This window comes from Lithobates pipiens, unplaced genomic scaffold (genome assembly GCF_037356315.1).
Source record: "Lithobates pipiens isolate NorthernLeopardFrog02 unplaced genomic scaffold, aLitPip1_a1.2 Scaffold_8, whole genome shotgun sequence".
NCBI lineage: Eukaryota > Metazoa > Chordata > Amphibia > Anura > Ranidae > Lithobates > Lithobates pipiens.
In genome coordinates, this window is record NW_027507903.1 from 655,625,617 (window position 1) to 655,648,570 (window position 22,954).

Genomic DNA, 22,954 nt, shown 5'->3' on the forward strand with positions numbered 1-22,954 from the left:
TGGCTGCATTCCTGGCAAAGGTGAGTGAATTCCTGGCAATGGTGAGTGAATTCCTGGCAATGGTGGCTGCATTCCTGGCAATGGTGGCTGCATTCCCGGCAATGGTGGGTGAAATTCCCGGCAATGGTGGCTGCATTCCTGGCAATGGTGGCAGCATTCCCGGCAAAATTCCTGGCAATGGCGGGTGAATCCCTGGCAATGGTGGCTGCATTCCTGGCAATGGTGGCAGCATTCCCGGCAATGGTGGCTGCATTCCCGGCAATGGTGGCTGCATTCCCGGCCATGGTGGCTGCAATCCTGGCAATGGTGGCTGCATTCCTGGCAATGGTGACAGCATTCCTGGCAATGGTGGCAGCATTCCTGGCAATGGTGAGTGAATTCCTGGCAATGGTGGCTGCATTCCTGGCAATGGCGGGTGAATTCCCGGCAATGGCGGGTAAATCCCTGGCAATAGTGGGTGAATCCTTGGCAATGGTGGCTGCAATTTTCCGGAAGCTTCCCTCTTAAAGTGTAGGTGCGTGTTATACACCAATAAATACGGTGTATCCAAACATTACACTTGATTTCATCTATTCACCACACACAGCTAGGGATGAGCCGAACACCCCCGGGTTCGGTTCGCACCAGAACTTTCGAACGGACCCCACGTTCGTTACGAACGTTAGAACCCCATTGAAGTCTATGGGACTCGAACGTTCGAAATGGAAAGTGCTAATTTTAACGGCTAATATGCAAGGTATTGTCCTAAAAAGGGTTTGGGGACCTGACTCCTGCCTCAGGGGATATGGGTCAATGCAAAAAAAGTTTTAAAAACGGCCGTTTTGGCGGGAACACTGATTTTAATGACGATTAAAGTGAAAAAAAAAGTGAAATATTCCTTTAAATATGGTGCCTGGGGGGTGTCTGTAGTATGCCTGTGAAGTGCCACGTGTTTCCCGTGTTTAGAACAGTCCCTGCACAAAATGACATTAAACGGAAATAACACCATTTAAAACTGCATGTGGTTTTAATGTTATATCTGGTTCCTGCAATATGGTTGAAAATCATTGAGAAAAATGGCATGGGTAGCCCTCCCTGCCCATTACCAGCCTATTTGGGTCTTGTACGCATATTAAGGGGAACCCTGTACCCATATTAAAAAAAGGAAATGCGTGTGGCCCCCAGGCCCTATATACTCAGAACAGCAGTATACAGGCGGTGCAAACAAGACAGGGACTGTGTAGGTTTGTTGTGTTAAGTTGAATCTGTTTGTAATTTTCAACTGGTACATTTTTGAAGTGTAGCTCCAGTCAAAAAAAATATTTTTAAGCTTTTTGGAAAACATAGGGAAGGGTTATCACCCCTGTATAATTTGTTTTGTCGTCCATCTTTTTTCATCTCACTTGCTGCTGTCTCCTTTCGTTTGCAAGTAAGAGATGTTTGTAAGTTGGATGTTTGAAAGTAGGGGCCTGCCCTATATGCTCTGCAGAAATGGCGGAACAAGGTGTTGGTTTTGCCACAACATTGTAAGCCCTCAAAGTGACTCTTGGTGGGCGCTGGAGCGCCCTGCTGTGAACGATTATATCAAGAATTGTAATTACATGCCATTGTTGAACAGTGGTAGAAAAATTGACCTTTAGTGGTTGTGGTGCTGGTGCCACAACACTATAAGTCCTCACCGTTATTCTGGGTGGGCACAGGAAGGGGCCCTCCTGTGAAATATTATATCAAGAATTGTAATTACATGTCCCTGTTAAACAGGGGCAGAAAAATTGGGCCTTAGGCACTGGTGCTGGTGCCATCACACTGCAACCTCTGCCATATACTCTAGTTTTATTGCAGGAATTAGCCCTGCTGCAAAGCATTGCATCAAAAATTGTACTTAAACGCCCCTGTTAAACAGGGGCAGAAAAATTGGGCCTTAGGCACTGGTGCTGGTGCCACCACACTGCAACCTCTGCCATATACTCTAGTTTTATTGCAGGAATTAGCCCTGCTGCAAAGCATTGCATCAAAAATTGTACTTAAACGCCCCTGTTAAACAGGGGCAGAAAAATTGGGCCTTAGGCACTGGTGCTGGTGCCACCACACTGCAACCTCTGCCATATACTCTAGTTTTATTGCAGGAATTAGCCCTGCTGCAAAGCATTGCATCAAAAATTGTACTTAAACGCCCCTGTTAAACAGGGGCAGAAAAATTGGGCCTTAGGCACTGGTGCTGGTGCCACCACACTGCAACCTCTGCCATATACTCTAGTTTTATTGCAGGAATTAGCCCTGCTGCAAAGCATTGCATCAAAAATTGTAATTAAACGCCCCTGTTAAACAGGGGCAGAAAAATTGGGCTGATGGCATCACCCAGAACCAGAAATGTTCTTCCAACATATCAGCGGAGGAGGAAGAGGATAGACAATCAACATAACAGGACAGTCACTCAGCATCAGCATAGGCAGTCTTAAAGGGATGTGATATTTCAAAAAAAATTATTCGGTTACATCAGCTTCAGGTGCTTGGTAGCTGTGGGTGATCCAAGACTGATTCATCTTGATGAAGGTCAGTCGATCAACTGATTCGGTGGACAGGCGCACCCTGTGATCGGTAACAAAGCCACCAGCAGCACTGAAGGTGCGTTCCGAAAGAACGCTGGATGCAGGACAGGCCAGTAGCTCAATTGCATACTGTGCAAGCTCTGGCCAGTGATCCATCCTCAAGACCCAGTAAGCCAGAGGATTTTCGGTGGGAAAGGTGTCCAAGTCTGACCTTGCCCCTAGGTATTCCTGCACCATGTAAATTAGACGCTGGCGATGGGTGCTGGAACCAATCATACCTTGAGGCTGCGGACTAAAAAATTGTCTGAAAGCATCAGTCAGACGGCCACCTTCTCCCCCGCTCCTTCTGACCGATGCCTCAGCAACACGTTGTCCAGGACCAGGAGTTTGTAACCTCCCAGTCTCTGGGAACGCGTTGCACAGAGCTTTCTGCAAGGCCTCCCGGAGATGTCTCATCCTCTGCTCCCTCTGCGATGGCAAGATAAGGTCGGCAACCTTACCCTTGTACCGTGGATCAAGGAGAGTGGCCAGCCAGTAATGGTCCCTCTCCTTGATCCGAAGAATACGAGGATCCTTCCGAAGGCTTTGCAGTATCAGGGAGGCCATGCAGCGTAGGTTAGCTGAGGCATTCGGTCCGGAGTACTCTGGGTCACTAAGGACTAACATGATCCGCAGCTACCTCCTCCCAGCCACGTACAAGTCCACGTGTTTCTTGGGACTGTAAATCATCCCTATAAGACTGCTGCTGCTGATGCTGATGCTGAGTGCCAGCCTCCACCTCCATGCTGACAGAGTCATCCTCCTCCTCCTCTTCCTCCTCCTCACCCTCTTCCTGTGTGATGGGTGGCACAGCAGGAACACTGTCTGGATAAAGGGGGCCTTGAGAGGCAAGGAAGTCCTCCTCTTCCTGCCTCTGTTCTGCCTCAAGTGCCCTGTCCATTATTCCACGCAGCGTATGCTCCAAGAGGTGGACAAGAGGTACAGTGTCACTGATGCATGCACTGTCACTGCTCACCATCCTTGTGGCCTCCTCAAACGGTGACAGGACAGTGCATGCATCCCTGATCATGCCCCACTGGCGTGGTGAGAAAAAAACCAAGCTCCCCTGACCCTGTCCTGGTGCCGTAGTCGCACAGGTACTCATTGATGGCCCTCTGCTGCGTGTGCAGCCGCTGCAGCATGGCCAATGTTGAGTTCCATCTGGTGGGCATGTCACATATAAGGCGGTTCTTGGGCAGGTTCAACTCCTTTTGGAGCTCAGCCAGCCGAGCACAGGCATTAAATGATCGGCGGAAATGCACACAGACTTTCCTGGCCTGCTTCAGGACATCCTGTAAGCCGGGGTACCTGCCCAAGAACCGCTGCACCACCAGGTTAAGGACGTGAGCTACACAGGGCACATGGGTCAGTTGTCCCTGTCGGAGGGCGGAGAGGAGGTTGGTGCCATTGTCGCAAACCACCATTCCTGGCTTAAGCTGGCGTGGCGTCAACCACCTCTCGGCCTGCCCCTGCAGAGCTGACAAAACATCCGCCCCAGTGTGGCTCCTGTCCCCCAAACAAACCAGCGCAAGCACGGCATGGCATCGTTTTGCCTGCGTACTTGCGTAGCCCCTGCAACGCCTACGGAGCACCGCTGGTTCTGAGGACAGAGCACTGGAAGAGGCCATGGAGGAAGAAGAAGAGGAGGGGGTGGAGGAGAGAGGTGTGTCACAACCAATAGTAGCATTTTGGAGGCGTGGTGGCGGAACAACCTCCAACACTACTCCACCTTGTCCTGCATCCTTCCCAGCTGCCAGAAGAGTGACCCAATGGGCCGTGAAAGACAGGTAACGTCCCTGTCCATGCCTGCTGGACCATGAGTCAGCGGTAATATGCACCTTACCGCTGACCGCCCTGTCCAGCGAGGCAAGGACATTGCCTTCCACATGCCGGTAGAGAGCCGGAATCGCCTTCCATGAGAAAAAGTGGCGTTTGGGGACCTGCCACTGAGGAACCGTACATTGTACAAACTCACGGAAGGGGGCTGTGTCTACCAACTGAAAAGGCAACAGTTGAAGTGCTAGCAATTTAGCCAAGCTAGCATTCAACCGCTGGGCATGTGGATGGCTGGGAGTAAACTTCTTCCGCCGGTCCAGCAGCTGGGGCAGGGACATTTGCCTGCTATAATCGGACGTGGATGTACCACTAGCAGAGTTCCCGGAAGCACTTGGCTGTGACACACCTAATTCTACACCTTCATTCCTCTCAGAGCAGGTTTCAGAGAGGACTGAAGGTCTAGTGGGGTTGGAGATGCCAGCTGATGAGGAGCAAGGAGAGGTCCGCTTTGTTCTTTGGTGTGGGTCTTTGAGGTACGCTTGCCAACGAGCTGCATGGCAGGTCAACATATGTCTGGTCAAGCATGTGGTGCCCAAGCGGCTGATGTTTTGGCCACGTGAGATATGCTTGAGACATATGTTGCAAATAGCAGCGGTGCGATCTGATGCACTCGTCTCAAAAAAGGCCCACACCAAAGAACTTTTAGAATAACGCGCAGAGGAAGCGCTCTGCACAGGCGGAGCTCTGCGGTGTGATTCAGTCGGTGTGCTGCCCCTAAGCTGGCCCCCGGAGGGCATCCTGCCTCGTTGGACATGTGCCTCCTCCTCCTCCTCCTCCTCCTCCCTCCTTCCAGGCACCCACGTGGAGTCAGTGCACTCATCATCCCCTCCCTCTTCATCACTGTAGCAAACCTGGCAGTATGCTGCAGCTTGTGGAACATGACTGCCAGATTGCTGTCCTTCTTGAGCATCCCCTCTCTCTGCGCTCACGCTACTGCCTTCCTCTAGCTGAGTGTCATCATCAGAGCCCACCAAACACTGGGCATCCTCCTGGAGCATGTACCCAACACTGTGCTCAAAGAGTTCAGGAGACTCCTCAGGAGGACGTGGTGGGTCTAGGGAAGGAGTCACTGATGATGACATTGAGAGGAGGGAAGACGATGCGTTGGCAGCTGCTTTGCTACTACCCTGAGACTGGGTGAGAGAGGATGAGGAGGATGAAGAGGGCTTGGTCATCCACTCTACCAAGTCGTTGGCATGTTGCGGTTCAACATGTCCAGCTGCAGAAAAGAAGGACAAGCATGTCCCATGGCCACGTGCTGATGACAATACACCGCGTCCACGACCAGCACTGTTGTCTCTAGACACAGAGCCTGCTTGCCCTCTTTTATCGGCTCGCGCCTGTCTGCCTCTCCTTGCTGGCCTTCCAGACATGGTAATGGCCTGAAGGGAGTTGGGTAAAACAGTAGTTGGGTAGTTTATATTGTGCTGGAGGCACACAACACCCACTAACTCCTGCAGATGCCTTTTTTATAGAACAGCAGAGATAAAGGGGTATATACAGATGTATACTGTGCTGTGCTGGAAGCACACACAACTTCCAATAACTCCTGCAGATGACAATTGGGCCCAAATAGAGAACAGCTATGTAGGTGGATTATAGCGGTATGTACTGGGTACAGAGCACGCAGACAGTATGCACTACCTCCTGACACTACTGACTGCAAGCTCTATTGTTAAAGATGGACCACTAGCTATATAGGTGAGGTGAATATCACGGTGTATACTGCGGTCAGGGCACGCAGACAATAACCAGAAAACAGCAGAGTTAAAGGGGTATATACAGATGTATACTGTGCTGTGCTGGAAGCACACACAACTTCCAATAACTCCTGCAGATGGCAATTGGGCTCAAATAGAGAACAGCTATGTAGGTGGATTATAGCGGTATGTACTGGGTACAGAGCACGCAGACAGCACACACTATCTCCTGACACTACTGACTGCAAGCTCTATTGTTAAAGATGGACCACTAGCTATATAGGTGAGGTGAATATCACGGTGTATACTGCGGTCAGGGCACGCAGACAACAACCAGAAAACAGCAGAGTTAAAGGGGTATATACAGATGTATACTGTGCTGTGCTGGAAGCACACACAACTTCCAATAACTCCTGCAGATGGCAATTGGGCTCAAATAGAGAACAGCTATGTAGGTGGATTATAGCGGTATGTACTGGGTACAGAGCACGCAGACAGCACGCACTATCTCCTAACACTACTGACTGCAAGCTCTATTATTAAAGCTAGATCACTAGCTATATAGGTGAGGTGAATATAGTGGTGTATACTGCGGTCAGGGCACAGACAATAACCACTACACAAGAGCAAGATAGGAAATCAGCCAAAAACGATTGGTGTGTAACTGTGTTGAAGGTACACAGAACACCCACTGCTTCAGATGCCAACACACTACACGAGGCCGCCTCAAAGGCGGCCTTATATAGTGTGGGGCGTGCACTACACAGCCTGAGCTATGATTGGCCACAGGCAGGATGCCTGTGGCCAATCATGGCTCTCCTCGCTGCTGGCGCTGCGATTGACTGACTGTGACCCCGCATGCTTGGCCAATCACAAGCCAGCAATGCACTGCGCCATCGCAGTGCATTGTGGGCCGTGCGCGCCACACGAATTTTGACGCGAACGGACCAAGAGTTTGGATTTCGCCGAACGGACGAACAGCCAATGTTCGAGTCGAACGTACGTTCGACTCGAACGTACGTTCGACTCGAACACAAAGCTCATCCCTACACACAGCCACAAAGGCAAGAGAATTCTTGTTGGGCCGTGTATTAGTGCTCGGAGGATCACACTTAGACCGAATTTTAATGGTTCAAAGAATGTCAGGCAAAGTGGTCGGCCCTCGCGCATGTTCACTTCATCAAATCTGGCCCTCTTTGAAAAAAGTTTGGACATCCCTGCTATAAGATATCTCTTTATTTCTTTCTTTTTTTTCTTCTTTTTTTCTCTTTTTTTCTCCAAGTTTAAAAGGCACCTCACTAGATTGTGTAGAATATAATGTATATGGGCTTACCTATATCTAAACTGTGTTAAAAGCTGTACTCACGGAAAAAAAGATGTTTCTAAAACTGTAAATTATCGGATGTAGGATATACTATATATGGACAACATCCATGAACTATGCACACCATAGAATATGCAATGCGGTATGCATAAATTCACCAACATCTAGATCATGTCAGCAAACCCCATATACACGAAAAAAAAGTATATATATCCCATATCTGTGAGACTATCCCATATGAAGTGTGCTGTATCCAGAGGTACCTATATGTGAATTGTGTTCATAAACTAGGTAAAAACCTCCCTCTATAGTATTGTTGGATATAGGGAAATATGTCCTATTGCCACACGCTTTGTACATCTGAATGACTCACACGTATATATTGTATATAATTTCATGCATCCACATAAACATTTTTAGAACTTGGATGTAAAGGGAATCTCTGACTGTTTTAATCTCATGAGTCATCCTCATAGAAAGAATTAATGTGAAAGGACCTGTGACTTGTTATGCCCCGTACACACGAGAGGGATTAAGTCTGACAGACCTCCAAAGGAGTTCCGCCGGAATTCCGCTGGAGTTCCGACGGAGTTCTGGCGGACTTTTCGACCGAACGGACTTGACCACACACCATCACACCAAACTCCGACGGAGTCGAACGTGATGACGTACGACTGGATTCGACGTAGGAAGTTCATAGACAGTAGCCAATAGCTGCCCTAGCGTCGGTTTTAGTCCGTCGGAGTAGCACACACACGAGCGAATTTTTCGAAGGGACCGGGTCCGGCGGAGTTCCGTCGGGAAAATTTAAAGCATGCTTCATTTCTAAAGTCCGTCAGACTTTAGCGGAGCTAAAGTCCGTTGCAGCCCACACACGATCGGATAGTCCGACGGACTCAGTCCGTCGGAGTTTGGATGTCGAAAAGTCCGCTCGTGTGTACGGGGCTTTATAACATTAAATGTTGATTTTAGAATAAATAAAAACGGTGATAAAGAATAGAGAATAAAGAATACAACTGCAACACTAGTACATCAATAAGGATTTCCTAGAATTAGGGTAGTCTTGATTATAAAGGGGAACTCCAATGTTTCAAAAGATTTCTCAATCATAGTAATATGAAACATCCCAATCAAAATTTAACCCTGTCGGGATTCTGGTTTCTAGAAAAAATATCCAGAAAACCATCACGTTTACAGAGTATGAGAAATCTGTCGTCTCCCCGCTTGGGGGCCACCACTTTCTCAATGCCTTATATAAACAGATTTGAGACATCCTTCTGATGTACAGTGTTCCAGTGTTTAGCCACATTAGTGGATTTGTTCTTTTCAATATCATATAAATTATCATATAGACGGTCTTTAAAGCGGAGGTCCACCCTAAAGTGGACCTTCCGCTCATCGGAACCCTCCCCCCACTCCGGCGCCACAATTGGCACCTTTCAGGGGGGAGGGGGGTGCAGATACCTGTACAGTACAGGTATCTGCACCCACTTCCGGGATAGCTCTCTGCGGAAAGGGGCGTAGATTACGCCCCTTTCCGCAAGTGCCCGCCCCTTTCCGCAAGTGCCCCGCTGCCTGCTGGGAAACACACAGATCCCAGAGGCAGCGGGGACCGTCCTTATTGCACAGCGCGACTCGCGCATGCGCAGTAGGGAACCGGGAAATGAAGCCGAAAGGCTCCATTTCCTGATTCCCATACTCAAGATGGCGGCGGCAGCACCCGAGAGACGATCTAGAGATCGGCTTCGGGTGCCGACATCGCGGGCGCGCTGGACAGGTAAGTGCCACTATTTTGAAAGTCAGCAGCTGCAGTATTTGTAGCTGCTGGCTTTTAAAAAAAAAAAAACGCAGAGTCCCGGCGGACTCCCGCTTTAAGTCTACGTGTAGTGCATCCTACATATTGTATATGACAAAGGTTGCAGGTTATAACATAAATTAAAGAGGTTTTTTACAGAAAATTGTAAGTTCAACTTATTCAAATGGCTTTGGAACCTAGATGCAGTTATGACCATTGAAATAAAATAATATGCAGTATTTTTATTTTTAATGTTTATGCCGACTTCCGGGCTCTCCTCCCGTGGGAGTAGGTGTGTTTATCGGCTTCGCAATGGTCCCTGGGAACTTTTTTAGCTATTTCCCAGGAATCAGTGGGGGACACAGTCATGCCGAAATCTCGTGAGATTTCGGAAGGAGGACGCCGGTCACGTGACGAGGGCATGTCCGAAATTGCCATTTTGAAAGTGGGCAGGCAGTTCTATCTGCCATTACCACTATAGCACATGAGGCAAGAGGAAGGAAAACAAAGAGGACACTCAATGAGCATGTGCGAGATGGAGCGGTGGATGCTGGGAGCTCAGTGTCATCGCATCCAGGAAGTAAATGCCTGTGGGCTTCAAACGCCCACAGTGAAAATGGAAACCGCCGGACTGCTTTTTTAAAAGTTTTCCTTAGCAATGAAATCGTCACGCCGGGGGTTAAAAAGACGCTGATCGTGACTGCAAAGACACTGTAGGAATCGCCCACCAGTGACACAGGTAAAAAAAAAAAAAAAAAACAGCAGCGGAATCCCGCTTTGGAATTCCAGTACTTAGTGTTGCAGTTTATAAAAGATCTGATGTTAGCAGTTTTGTTGTTAACACAAGAAGTAACCTGTGTACCTCTCATAATATGGCAACAGTAAGCACAGCCTGTTCCACCACATTTGAAATTGCCTGTGAATCTCAGCCAATGTTGGTCAGATTTGCTCGTTGTGAATAGGCTGGGAGATAAAGTATGTCCTAAAGTAGGTGCTCTACGAGAAACCGTTTTTATGCCTCTAGAAAGAATTATGATTGTATGCAAAATCGTTGAATAGAATGGGAAGATATTTTGTCACTATTTTTCTTACATCGCTGAATTCCAAACTATAGGATGTGGAAAACACAGGAATATTTGTCTCTGAAAAGGAAAGTTTACTTTTATTGCTATTTCTATTGGAAGAATGTTTATTCTGCAACAAAGTGTCCCTTGGAATGGTACTAGCTGAGACCAGGGCTTTTTGTATATTAACAGGTGTGTGTCCCCTTTCCTTAAATCTATTGGCCATTTCACTGGCTTCCACCAATTTTAGCAGGTGACCGCTGTGATAGCGTCTCCACAACCTCCATCAAGGTTTTCCTATCCGCTTTGGCATCAGTGGCTAGCTGTTCAAACAGCCTCTGCGATTGCTCCTGTGCGATAGCATTAGCTTGCTGTAGTGCAGCATTAATTGCTTTTTTTGTTGTACAGCACTAATCTGTTGGAACAGCGCCTTGGTTTGCTCCTGTGCGATAGCATTAGCTTGCTGTAGTGCAGCATTAATTGCAGCATTTGTTGTACCTACAGCACTAATCTGTTGGAAAAGCGCCTTGGTTTGCTCCTGTGCAATAGCATTAGCTTGCTGTAGTGCAGCATTTGTTTCCTGCTGTGCAGCGTTTGCTTGCTGTTGTGCAGCAGATATCATCAATTGTTTTAGGATTTCCTCCATGTTTTAGTCACTCTAGGTACTGGCCTTTTAAGTAGTAACTTACTACAGCTGCCCGCATTCTCCACCATATGTAACCTGGGGGACAGGTAGCAGGTATGGGATGAGCAGTTTCTCAGGCACAGATACCAAGTCCAGAGATGAAGTGACCAACAGTGCTGTGTTTATTTGTGGTATATACAAGTCCATATACAGGTGCTGTACAGTGCTCCAGAAAACAAAATAAAGGGAAAAGTAGCAAAACACAAATCCTAGCCATGTCACGGCTCTAGCTATACAGTCTGCAGGCCCTCACTATCAGACTGAACAAGCCTAACGCTTGTCAGTTTCTACAAAGGACTGCTTAACAGGTTTTACCAACCTTACTCTGCTCACAGACCGACTTTGTGTTTATGTCCCAGGCAGAGAGAAAGGCTGTCTGCTCAGGTGAGCTTAAATTAGCCTGGGGAAGAGGACCAAGACCTGAACTGGATCATGGATCATGGATCACAGATTTCTAAATGTGTATGAGAGGAGCCTGGGAGAGGTATAAACCCCAAACAGGACTTTTCCTGGCTCTCTCTGGGACGCTCTGCTACTATATATATATATATATATATATATATATATATACATATATATATATATGTATATATATATATATATATATATGTATATATATATATATATATATATGTATATATATATATATATATATATATGTATATATATATATATATATATATATATATATATATATATATATGTATATATGTATATATATATATATATATATATATATATGTATATATGTATATATGTATATATATATATATATGTATATATATATATATATATATATATATATATATATATATATATATATATATGCCATAGTTTTCATAACTTACCTATAGACTAAATAATATACACTGATTTGGGTTATTTTCACCAAAGAAATGGAGCGGAATACATTTTGGCCTACATTTATGAAAAACAATTATATATTTGCAAAGTTTTATAACAGCAATGAAGACAAACACATTATTTTCTAAAGTTTTCCATCTTTTTTTGTTTATTTAGCAAAAAGTAGAAAACCCGGTGGGGATAAAATACCCCCAAAAGAAAGCTTTATTTATGTGAAAAAAAAGATACAAAGTTCATATGGGTACAGTGTTGCATAATCGTGCAATTGTCATTCAAAGTGTGCCAGCGCTGAAAGCTGAAAATTGGCCTGAGCAGGAAGGGGGTGCAAGTGCCCGGTATTGAAGTGGATAAAGGCCTTGTCCCCTCTGGTAAGATAACCCCCCCCCCCCCATGTTGATAACATGTGAAATGGTACGTCTCAAGAAGGAGGGTGACTCACACGTTTGCATGCAGATCACCCTAGATAACACCCACATGTGATGCCGAGCCTCCATGTTTGAAAAAACTGAAATTCAGTGAATGACTTGTGGTGGGTCAGGGACAGGCAGGCTGGAGAGAAGAGACCTAGGTGACACTGGACCTCCTCCAACCAAGAAATCAGGCAGGGCTCTATCTGACTCTTTGTAGCTTCTAATGCACATTGTGAGACGCTCACAGCATGTGGTGAAATATAAGACCCTATACAACTGTGCAAGACTAAAGAAAAGGTTGGAGTTCAACTTGAAAACAGCAGATTGGACGCTCTGAGATACTCCAATTCTAGGAGAACAACAAATCCCAGCATATCCTCGTCATTCCTGGCTCCCCCCATGTCCCTTCACTTCCTACCCCCCCCCCCCCCATTTTTTTTACCTCAATGTTTGTCACAGGATTTCTGGGTTTGTTACACAGGCCTTGGCCTGTATTCATTTTGTTTTGTTCTACTAAGTAAAAGCAGTTAGAATTTTAGTCTGGCTGATCTTTTATACAAACTAGTTTGTTTGATTATAACCCTCGTCTCTTCTGACGGTATTTGCCTTAAATCGTAGATATGTTAATTGTTTCATACATTGCTCCTTGGTTATTAATCGACTTTAACATCACTTTACTGTGTTGTTCTGATGTGCTGAACTGTAAGTTTTATGCAACATTTATAATAAAACTTATATTGGAAAAAAAAAATCCCAGCATATCCTGCAGCATTATTTTATACAGTAGTAGATTCTATATTGCTTTAGCACGATGGAGGAGTAGCAAAGATACAGTAGATAGAGATATCAGGTGTCCTCTGGTGTCCTTCAGTCCATATCAGAAGGTCACCTTCTTCTCACAGATGTACTTTATTCCTTCAGAACAGTGACGATCATTCCATTCATATCCCGACTCTAATGCAGCACAGTCTTCCCCTCCTCCAAGACCATGACCCTTATAATCATCAGGCTGACCCTTAATCCAGAACCTGAAGGACAGAAGTGACAATAAGGGTTTAGATCAATACAGGAACTGAGCAGAACTGGAACCTCAGAAATGCTATAAAATGAGAATTAAAAGGTGTGAGCCCAACAACTGTGATCGGCTGCAAGAGAACTGACCACACACTACAATTCAATGGTACAATCTACTAAGGTTAGATCAGTGGTGGCCAACCCCATACATACATAACCCCTAGCTATGTGATGTGTTCTTCCTCCCACCTATTTCCCTGATTGAATATGTGAAGTTTTCTCCTCCAGTTCTTCATATGAGAAGTTCTTCCCCTTCACTCCTTTACCTATTGGTCTATGTGAGGAGTTCTTTCCCTCATCTCTTTCCTACATTGGCTATGTGAGGAGTAGGGATGGGCTTGGCTTGGCTTAAACCTAGGCTGTTAGAGTTTTTGGAAGAATGGCCAAACGTTTGGTCCCCTCTGCCCTGGGAGCTGAGCATCATCTATAGAAGTGGCTTCCTATTTTCAGTGGTTCCTACAGAAGCGGCAAGTACTGGTGCCCGCTGCATCCCTAGCAACTAGGGATGAGCTTCGTGTTCGAGTCGAACATACGTTCGACTTGAACATCGGCTGTTCGCCCGTTCGGCAAATTCCAAACGTTATGGGCCGTTCGCGCCAAATTCGTGTGGCGCTCACGGCCCACAATGCACTGCGTCATCGCAGTGCATTGCTGGCTCATGATTGGCCAAGCATGCACTGTGACCCTGCATGCTTGGCCAATCACAGCGCCAGCAGTGAGGAGAGCCATGATTGGCCACAGGCAGGATGCCTGTGGCCAATCATAGCTCAGGCTGTGTAGTACATGCCCCACATTATATAAGGCCGCCAGCGCGGCGGCCTTGTGTAGTGTGTTGGCGTCTGAAGCAGTTAGTGGGTGTTCTGTGTACCTTCAACACAGTATACACCGATTGTTATCGGCCGATTTTCGATCTTGCTCTTCTGTAGTGGTTGTTGTCTGCTTGCCCTGACCGCAGTATACACCACTATATTCACCTCACCTATATAGCTAGTGATCTATCTTTTATAATAGAGCTTGCAGTCAGTAGTGTTAGGAGCTTGTGCGTGCTGTCTGCGTGCTCTGTACCCAGTACACACCGCTATATCCACCTACATAGCTCTTCTCTATTTGAGCCATCTGCCATCTGCAGGAGTTATTGGAAGTTGTGTTTGCCTCCAGCACAGCACAGTATACATCTCTATATACCCCTTTATCTCTGGTGTTCTATAATAAAGGCATCTGCAGGAGTTAGTGGGTTTTTTGTGCCTCCAGCAGAGAACAGCAATAAAGGGTAGATACAGGTATATATTGTATACACCTGTATCTACCCTTTATTGCTGTTCTCTAATAGAGCCATCTGCAGGGCTTAGTGGGTGTTGTGTGACTCCATTACAGTATACCCCTTTATCTCTGGTGTTCTATAATAAAGGCATCTGCAGGAGTTAGTGGGTGTTGTGTGCCTCCAGCACAATATACACTACCCAACTGCTGTTTTACCCAACTCCCTTCAGGCCATTACCATGTCTGGAAGGCCAGCAAGGAGAGGAAGACAGGTGCGAGCTGATAAAAGAGGGCAAGCAGGCTCTGTGTCTAGAGACAACAGTGCTGGTCGTGGACGCGGTGCATTGTCATCAGCACGTGGCCATGGGACACGCTTGTCCTTCTTTTCGGCAGCTGGACATGTTGAACCGCAACATGCCAACGACTTGGTAGAGTGGATGACCAAGCCCTCTTCATCCTCCTCATCCTCTCTCATCCAGTCTCAGGGTACTAGCAAAGCAGCTGCCAACGCATTGTCTTCCCTCCTCTCAATGTCATCATCAGTGACTCCTTCCCTAGAGCCACCACTTCCTCCTGAGGAGTCTCCTGAACTCTTTAAACACAGTGTTGGGTACATGCTCCAGGAGGATGCCCAGTGTTTTGTAGGCTCTGATGATGACACTCAGCTAGAGGAAGGCAGTAGTGTGAGCGCAGAGAGAGGGGATGCTCAAGAAGGACAGCAATCTTGCAGTCATGTTCCACAAGCTGCAGCATACTGCCAGGTTTGCTACAGCGATGAAGAGGGAGGGGATGATGAGGGCACTGACTCCACGTGGGTGCCTGGTAGGAGAGAGGAGGAGGAGGAGGAGGATACACATGTCCAACGAGGCAGGATGCCCTCCGGGGGGCAGCTTAGGGGCAGCACACCGACTGGACCACACCGCAGAGCTCCGCCTGTGCAGGGCGCTGCCTCTGTGCGTTATTCTAAAAGTTCTTTGGTGTGGGCCTTTTTTGAGACGAGTGCATCAGATCGCACCGCTGCTATTTGCAACATATGTCTCAAGCGTATCTCGCGTGGCCAAAACATCAGCCGCTTGGGCACCACATGCTTGACCAGACATATGTTGACCAGCCATGCAGCTCGTTGGCAAGCGTACCTCAAAGACCCACACCAAAGAACAAAGCGGACCTCTCCTTGCTCCTCATCAGCTGGCATCTCCAACCCCACTAGACCTTCAGTCCTCTCTGAAACCTGCTCTGAGAGGAATGAAGGTGTAGAATTAGGTGTGTCACAGCCAAGTGCTTCCGGGCACTCTGCTAGCAGTACACCCACGTCCGATTATAGCAGGCAAATGTCCCTGCCCCAGCTGCTGGACCGGCGAAAGAAGTTCACTCCCAGCCATCCACATGCCCAGCGGTTGAATGCTAGCTTGGCTAAATTGCTAGCACTTCAATTGCTGCCTTTTCAGTTGGTAGACTCGGCCCCCTTCCGTGGGTTTGTACAATGTGCGGTTCCTCAGTGGCAGGTCCCCAAACGCCACTTTTTCTCACGGAAGGCGATTCCGGCTCTCTACCGGCATGTGGAAGGCAATGTCCTTGCCTCGCTGGACAGGGCGGTCAGCGGTAAGGTGCATATTACCACTGACTCATGGTCCAGCAGGCATGGACAGGGACGTTACCTGTCTTTCACGGCCCATTGGGTCACTCTTCTGGCAGCTGGGAAGGATGCAGGACAAGGTGGAGTAGTGTTGGAGGTTATTCCGCCACCACGCCTCCAAAATGCTACTATTGGTTGTGACACACCTCTCTCCTCCACCCCCTCCTCTTCTTCTTCCTCCATGGCCTCTTCCAGTGCTCTGTCCTTAGAACCAGCGGTGCTCCGTAGGCGTTCAAGGGGCTACGCAAGTACGCAGGCAAAGCGATGCCATGCCGTGCTTGCGCTGGTTTGTTTGGGGGACAGGAGCCACACTGGGGCAGATGTTTTGTCAGCTCTGCAGGGGCAGACCGAGAGGTGGTTGACGCCACGCCAGCTTAAGCCAGGAATTGTGGTTTGTGACAATGGCACCAACCTCCTCTCCGCCCTCTGACAGGGACAACTGACCCATGTGCCCTGTGTAGCTCACGTCCTTAACCTGGTGGTGCAGCGGTTCTTGGGCAGGTACCCCGGCTTACAGGATGTCCTGAAGCAGGCCAGGAAAGTCTGTGTGCATTTCCGCCGATCATTTAATGCCTGTGCTCGGCTGGCTGAGCTCCAAAAGGAGTTGAACCTGCCCAAGAACCGCCTTATATGTGACATGCCCACCAGGTGGAACTCAACGTTGGCCATGCTGCAGCGGCTGCACACGCAGCAGAGGGCCATCAATGAGTACCTGTGCGACTACGGCACCAGGACAGGGTCAGGGGAGCTCGGTTTTTTCTCACCACGCCAGTGGGGCATGATCAGGGATGCATGCACTGTCCTGTCACCGTTTGAGGAGGCCACAAGGATGGTGAGCAGTGACAGTGCATGCATCAGTGACACTGTACCTCTTGTCCACCTCTTGGAGCATACGCTGCGTGGAATAATGGACAGGGCACTTGAGGCAGAACAGAGGCAGGAAGAGGAGGACTTCCTTGCCTCTCAAGGCCCCCTTTATCCAGACAGTGTTCCTGCTGTGCCACCCATCACACAGGAAGAGGATGAGGAGGAGGAAGAGGAGGAGGAGGATGATTGTGTCAGCATGGAGGTGGAGGCTGGCACTCAGCATCAGCAGCAGCAGCAGTCTTGTAGGGATGATTTATAGTCCCAAGAAACATGTGGACTTGTACGTGGCTGGGAGGAGGTAGCTGCGGATCATGTTGCCCTTAGTGACCCAGAGGACTCCGGACCGAATGCCTCAGCTAACCTACGCTGCATGGCCTCCCTGGTCCTTCAAAGCCTGCGGAAGGATCCTCGTATTCTTCGGATCAAGGAGAGGGTCCATTACTGGCTGGCCACTCTCCTTGATCCACGGTACAAGGGTAAGGTTGCCGACCTTATCTTGCCATCGCAGAGGGAGCAGAGGATGAGACATCTCCGGGAGGCCTTGCAGAAAGCTCTGTGCAACGCGTTCTCAGAGACTGGGAGGTTACAAACTCCTGGTCCTGGACAACGTGTTGCTGAGGCATCGGTCAGAAGGAGCGGTGGAGAAGGTGGCCGTCTGACTGATGCTTTCAGACAATTTTTTAGTCCGCAGCCCCAAGGTATGATCGGTTCCAGCAACCATCACCAGCATCTGATTTACATGGTGCAGGAATACCTAGGGGCAAGGTCAGACTTGGACACCTTTCCCACCGAAAATCCTCTGGCTTACTGGGTCTTGAGGATGGATCACTGGCCAGAGCTTGCACAGCATGCAATTGAGCTACTGGCCTGTCCTGCATCCAGCGTTCTTTAGGAACGCACCTTCAGTGCTGCTGGTAGCTTTGTTACCGATCACAGGGTGCACCCGTCCACTAAATCAGTTGATCGACTGACCTTCATCAAGATGAATCAGTCTTGGATCACCCACAGCTACCAAGCACCTGAAGCTGATGTAACCGAATAATTTTTTTTTAAATATCACATCCCTTCAAGACTGCCTATGCTGATGCTGAGTGACTGTCCTGTTATGTTGATTGTCTATCCTCTTCCTCCTCCGCTGATATCTTGGAAGAAATTTTTTGGTTCTGGGTGATGCCACCGGCCCAATTTTTCAGCTCCTGTTTAACAGGGGCGTGTAATTACAATTTTTGATGCAATGCTTTGCAGCAGGGCTAATTCCTGCAATAAAACTAGAGTATATGGGAGAGGTTGCAGTGTGGTGGCACCAGCACCAGTGCCTAAGGCCCAATTTTTCTGCCCCTGTTTAACAGGGACATGTAATTACAATTCTTGATATAATATTTCACAGGAGGGCCCGTTGATGTGCCCACCCAGAGTAACTGTGAGGACTTATAGTGTTGTGGCACCAGCACCACAACCACCAAAGGTCAATTTTTCTACCACTGTTTAACAATGGCATGTAATTACAATTCTTGATATAATCGTTCACAGCAGGGCGCCCACCAAGAGTCACTTTGAGGGCTTACAATGTTGTGGCAACACCAACACCTTGTTCCGCCATTTCTGCAGAGCATATAGGGCAGGCCCCTATTTTCAAACATCCAACTTACAAACATCTCCTACTTGCAAACGGAAGGAGACAACAGCAAGTGAGATGAAAAAAGATGGATGACAAAACAAATTATACAGGGGTGATAACCCTTCCCTATGTTTTCCAAAAAGCTTAAAAATATTTTTTTTGACTGGAGCTACACTTTAAAAATGTACCAGTTGAAAATTACAAACAGATTCAACTTAACACAACAAACCTACACAGTCCCTGTCTTGTTTGCACCGCCTGTTTACTGCTGTTCTGAGTATATAGGGCCTGGGGGCCACACGCATTTGCTTTTTTTAATATGGGTACGGGGTTCCCCTTAATATGCGTACAAGACCCAAAGGGGCTGGTAATGGGCAGGGAGGGCTACCCATGCCATTTTTCTCAATGATTTTCAACCATGTTGTAGGAACCAGATATAACATTAAAACCGCAAGCAGTTTTCAATGATGTTATTTCCATTTAATGTCATTTTGTGCAGGGACTGTTCTAAACACGGGAAACACGTGGCACTTCACAGGCATACTATAGACACCCCCCAGGCACCATATTTAAAGGAATATTTCACTTTTTTTTCACTTTAATCGTCATTAAAATCAGTGCTCCCGCCAAAACGGCCATTTTTAAAAACATTTTAGGCATTGACCCATGTCCCCTGGGGCAGGAGCCAGGTCCCCAAACCCTTTTTAGGACAGTATCTTGCATATTAGCCGTTAAAATTAGCACTTTTAATTTCGAACATTCGAGTCCCATAGACTTCAATGGGGTTCTAAAGTTCGTACGAATTTGGGGTCCGTTCGAAAGTTCTGGTGCGAACCGAACCGGGGGGTGTTCGGCTCATCCCTACTAGCAACCATCTCTGATACATTACTCACATGGGTGGGAATCTACAGTTACATTGGCAAAGGGACAGGGATAACAGCAACTGTCACTGGCCATATTTGGTCAATGATGTCACTACTTTCCCCTCCCCTTCCCTTATATAGCCAATAACAGCTCAGGGAGCTGTCATTCAGCTAGCAGTACCATTGGGAATAGCCATGTACATGAGGTCAACTCAGTTTTTAATTTTGACAAGCTGGCAGGTGTAGGGCATTCTGATTGATTATGGATTTACAAGGGCAGACTCTTTTTTGGGTATTTTTCGTTTTTATTTGGGTGTCTTTATTTATGGGTTACACAGTTAATATGCACCTCCTACTCATTAACATGAGGGGAGGTGATATATGTAGGCCCTCATATTTTTAACAGGGGCTTCCAAATTCTGATGAGCTCCCCCACAGACCCCACACAACCATTGGCAATGGTCCTGGGGAACAGGCCCTTATCTTCATCAACATCAGGATAAGGTGCTTTGCCAGGGGGTCCTCCCTGGCATGGCATCCCTCCAAGTCAAAGTCATGTGGCTTAGAATGGTTCAGGAGGGAGAAAAAAAAACTGACCTGGGGGTGTTCCACTCATCCCTAATTAAGATAAAAAGCCTTCTGTGTGCAGCAGCCTCCCTCAGCCCCCTTAATACTTACCTGAGCCCCATCTCGAACCAGCGATGTTGCAGAAGTGTTTTGCTGCCTGGGACTCTCCCTCCTCATTGGCTGAGACAGAAGTATGATGCCATTGGCTCCTGCTGCTGTCAAAATCAGTCAGCTAATGAGGAGAGAGAGGGGCGGGGTTAAACCATGCCTCCACGTCTGCCCCCTTGTGGGGGCACTCGACAGTAGGGAGGGGCCAGGAGCGTTGACGGGGGACCTGTGAAAAGGAGGATCTGAGCTGCTCTGTGCAAAACCATTAAACAGGGCAGGTAAGTATGACATGTTTGTTATTTTTAAAGAAAAAAAAACTGAGACTTTAGTATCACTTTAAGAATATGAAAGCATTTCCAATAGGATCCACAGGTTTTATGATGCTCACCTTTCACTCGCACAAAGAGGCAAGAGGGTGAAAATCAAGTACATCGATCAGGGGAAGAGGCAACACCCCACTGGAACCTTTTATTACAGAGTCAGTACCTCTACCCAGCCCCCCACTGGTATGTTCTGCTCAAAAGGTCTTGCTCATAAAGACTGACTCATAGATTATTAATAAACATGTACTGAGGCCCTGCCACTGGAAAAATGGTTGAAAAACGGCACAGGGTTCGCACATGTGCAGAGTGCGGGACTCCGGAGTATGGATTTTGAGCTGAGAAAACGATTTTTACAGCTTTCCCGGGATTTTGGTATTCCTGAACGTTTGGAGATGTCAAAGTGCCTTGGGAGAGAAGAAATCTCCAACCCAGTGTCCGGGTTTTGTTGAAGACCAGCAGGGTGTGTGTGAAGCACTGAGAACATTTCAGGGCAGCAGCCAGGAGGGAGGTGCGCTCCCATTCTGGAGACAGGGCTTCAGCGCTCCCATTTTGGAGACAGGAGTGAGCCAGTATCTCTGGGTGCATTAATGAGGAGCTGTGTGCCTTAATGAGGAGCTGTGTGCCTTAATGAGGAGCTGTGTGCATTAATGAGGAGCTGTGTGCATTGATGGGATTGAAGATATGTGCATTGAAGAGACGTTGGTCTGAGGGACACATTACTAAGAGCAGAAGTACTGCTGAAGAAAGAGCCAGGTGGCTTGATATTTTTTGCCTGCTTATGCCATGAGCTGGGAAAGTTTATGGACTTTATGTCAATCTGTTTTCATAAAACTGGGCTACCAGGCCCTTAAAACTGGCATGGACTTCACAAAAAAAAAGCATCTACCACTGAGTCTTATCACTCCATGTCACAGTACATTATTGTTTTCTGTGTGACAAAGTATTGTACAGCACTGAGTAGAGATGGCCTTGAGGTTCGCCCGGTGGTCGGTTTGTGTGGAACTTTGCTAGTTCGCGATTCACCATACCGGCAGACTTATAGCGCTGTTCGCAGCGGCCATATTCATTTACATTGTGAAGAACTTTGACCCATGACACATCCATCATGGGGTACAGGACAGCCAATTGAGACATTTCAGCACATGGACATACCTCCTACCTTATAAACAGACCTAGTCTGGTGGCCATTTTACATTCTGCCTTTTGTCAGTGTAGGGAAAGGACGCTGTGTGGAGCAGGGACAGTCAGTCTGTAATCACTAGCTATTACTATTATGTCCACAAAAGTCCTTTTAAGGACTGGTATAGGTATACAGTATATAGGGTTGTAATTGTAATCCACTTAAAATATACTTTCTTTCAAATATAGAAAGCATATTACAGTGCTGTCCGATTCTGCAGCTGTCTTTTCTCAGTGTAGGGACAGAGTTTGCTGTTTGGAGCAGGGACAGTCTGTAATTCACTAGCTAGCTACTATTAGGTCCACAAATGTCCTTTTAAGGACTGGTATAGGTGTACTATATATAGGGGCGTAATACACATCTAAAATTATTTCAAATATAGAAAGCATAGTATAGTGCATTTCTACTGTGCAGCATTGTGACTGCTGAGCGGTTCTGCAGCGATACTACAAAGAGTGACAAACGCAATTAGAAAAAAGTATTATAACTGGTGTGATAGACCAGTGGCCCCCAAAAATGACAGACTGAAGCGGGGTGTTATATACCTTCTTCCACATACATACTGCACTTCTCTAGAGACTTTTGTCACAGGGTCATTTAAAAAATGACAGGCAGAGGAAGAGGCAGGCCTTTCCGCAGGGGTGGTAGGGGTAGGGCAGGAGCAACAGGCTTGAGCCAAAGTGGCAAATTGCAGAAGGTGCATTCGATTACATCAGAGGACGCACCAGACTTACTTGAGTGGCTCACTCAGCCTTACTCTTCTGTACCCTCCTCATCCTCTCGATCTGCACCCTCTTCTTCACTCTCTGCTGTGTGCACCCCCAAAGACACTACCACCAACACCACCACCACCATATACCCTCCGTTTCAGTCACAGAATTATTTTCCGATCCATCACAAGACATTTCCGATGCGCAGCCACTCTTGGCATTGGATCAGGAAGAGGAGGTAGCAACAACCGATAACCAGCAGTCTGACCACAGTACCCAGATCAGCCCAAGGAGGTTGGTCCCTGCTGTTGCTGCCTACTCCGAGATCTCTAATTATAGCGGTGGGGAAGGTGACGTCGATGATGACGTGTCTAGTGATGTCACGTGGGTGCCCACAAGAGAGGAAGAGGAGGGGAGTTCAGAGGGAGATATGGACCAGCAGATAGGGAGGAGAAGCAGGCAGAACTTAGATTGCACAGGAGGGACAAACCATACTTACATAG

General features: G+C 47.4%; 1 protein-coding gene across 3 annotated transcripts in view; it reads right to left on the reverse strand.

Annotated features, from left to right (window-relative positions):
* Positions 1 to 12,680: 12,680 nt before the first annotated feature.
* LOC143964211 (C-type lectin domain family 10 member A-like) overlaps positions 12,681 to 22,954 on the reverse strand; it is an 82,118-nt gene continuing 71,844 nt past the window's right edge. For all 3 annotated transcript variants that reach the window (XM_077473920.1, XM_077473918.1, XM_077473919.1), the window contains one exon: positions 12,681 to 13,273. In XM_077473920.1, coding sequence (XP_077330046.1) covers positions 13,123 to 13,273 — 151 coding nt within the window. In that variant the 3' untranslated portion in view covers positions 12,681 to 13,122. The remainder of the gene's footprint in view (positions 13,274 to 22,954) is intronic.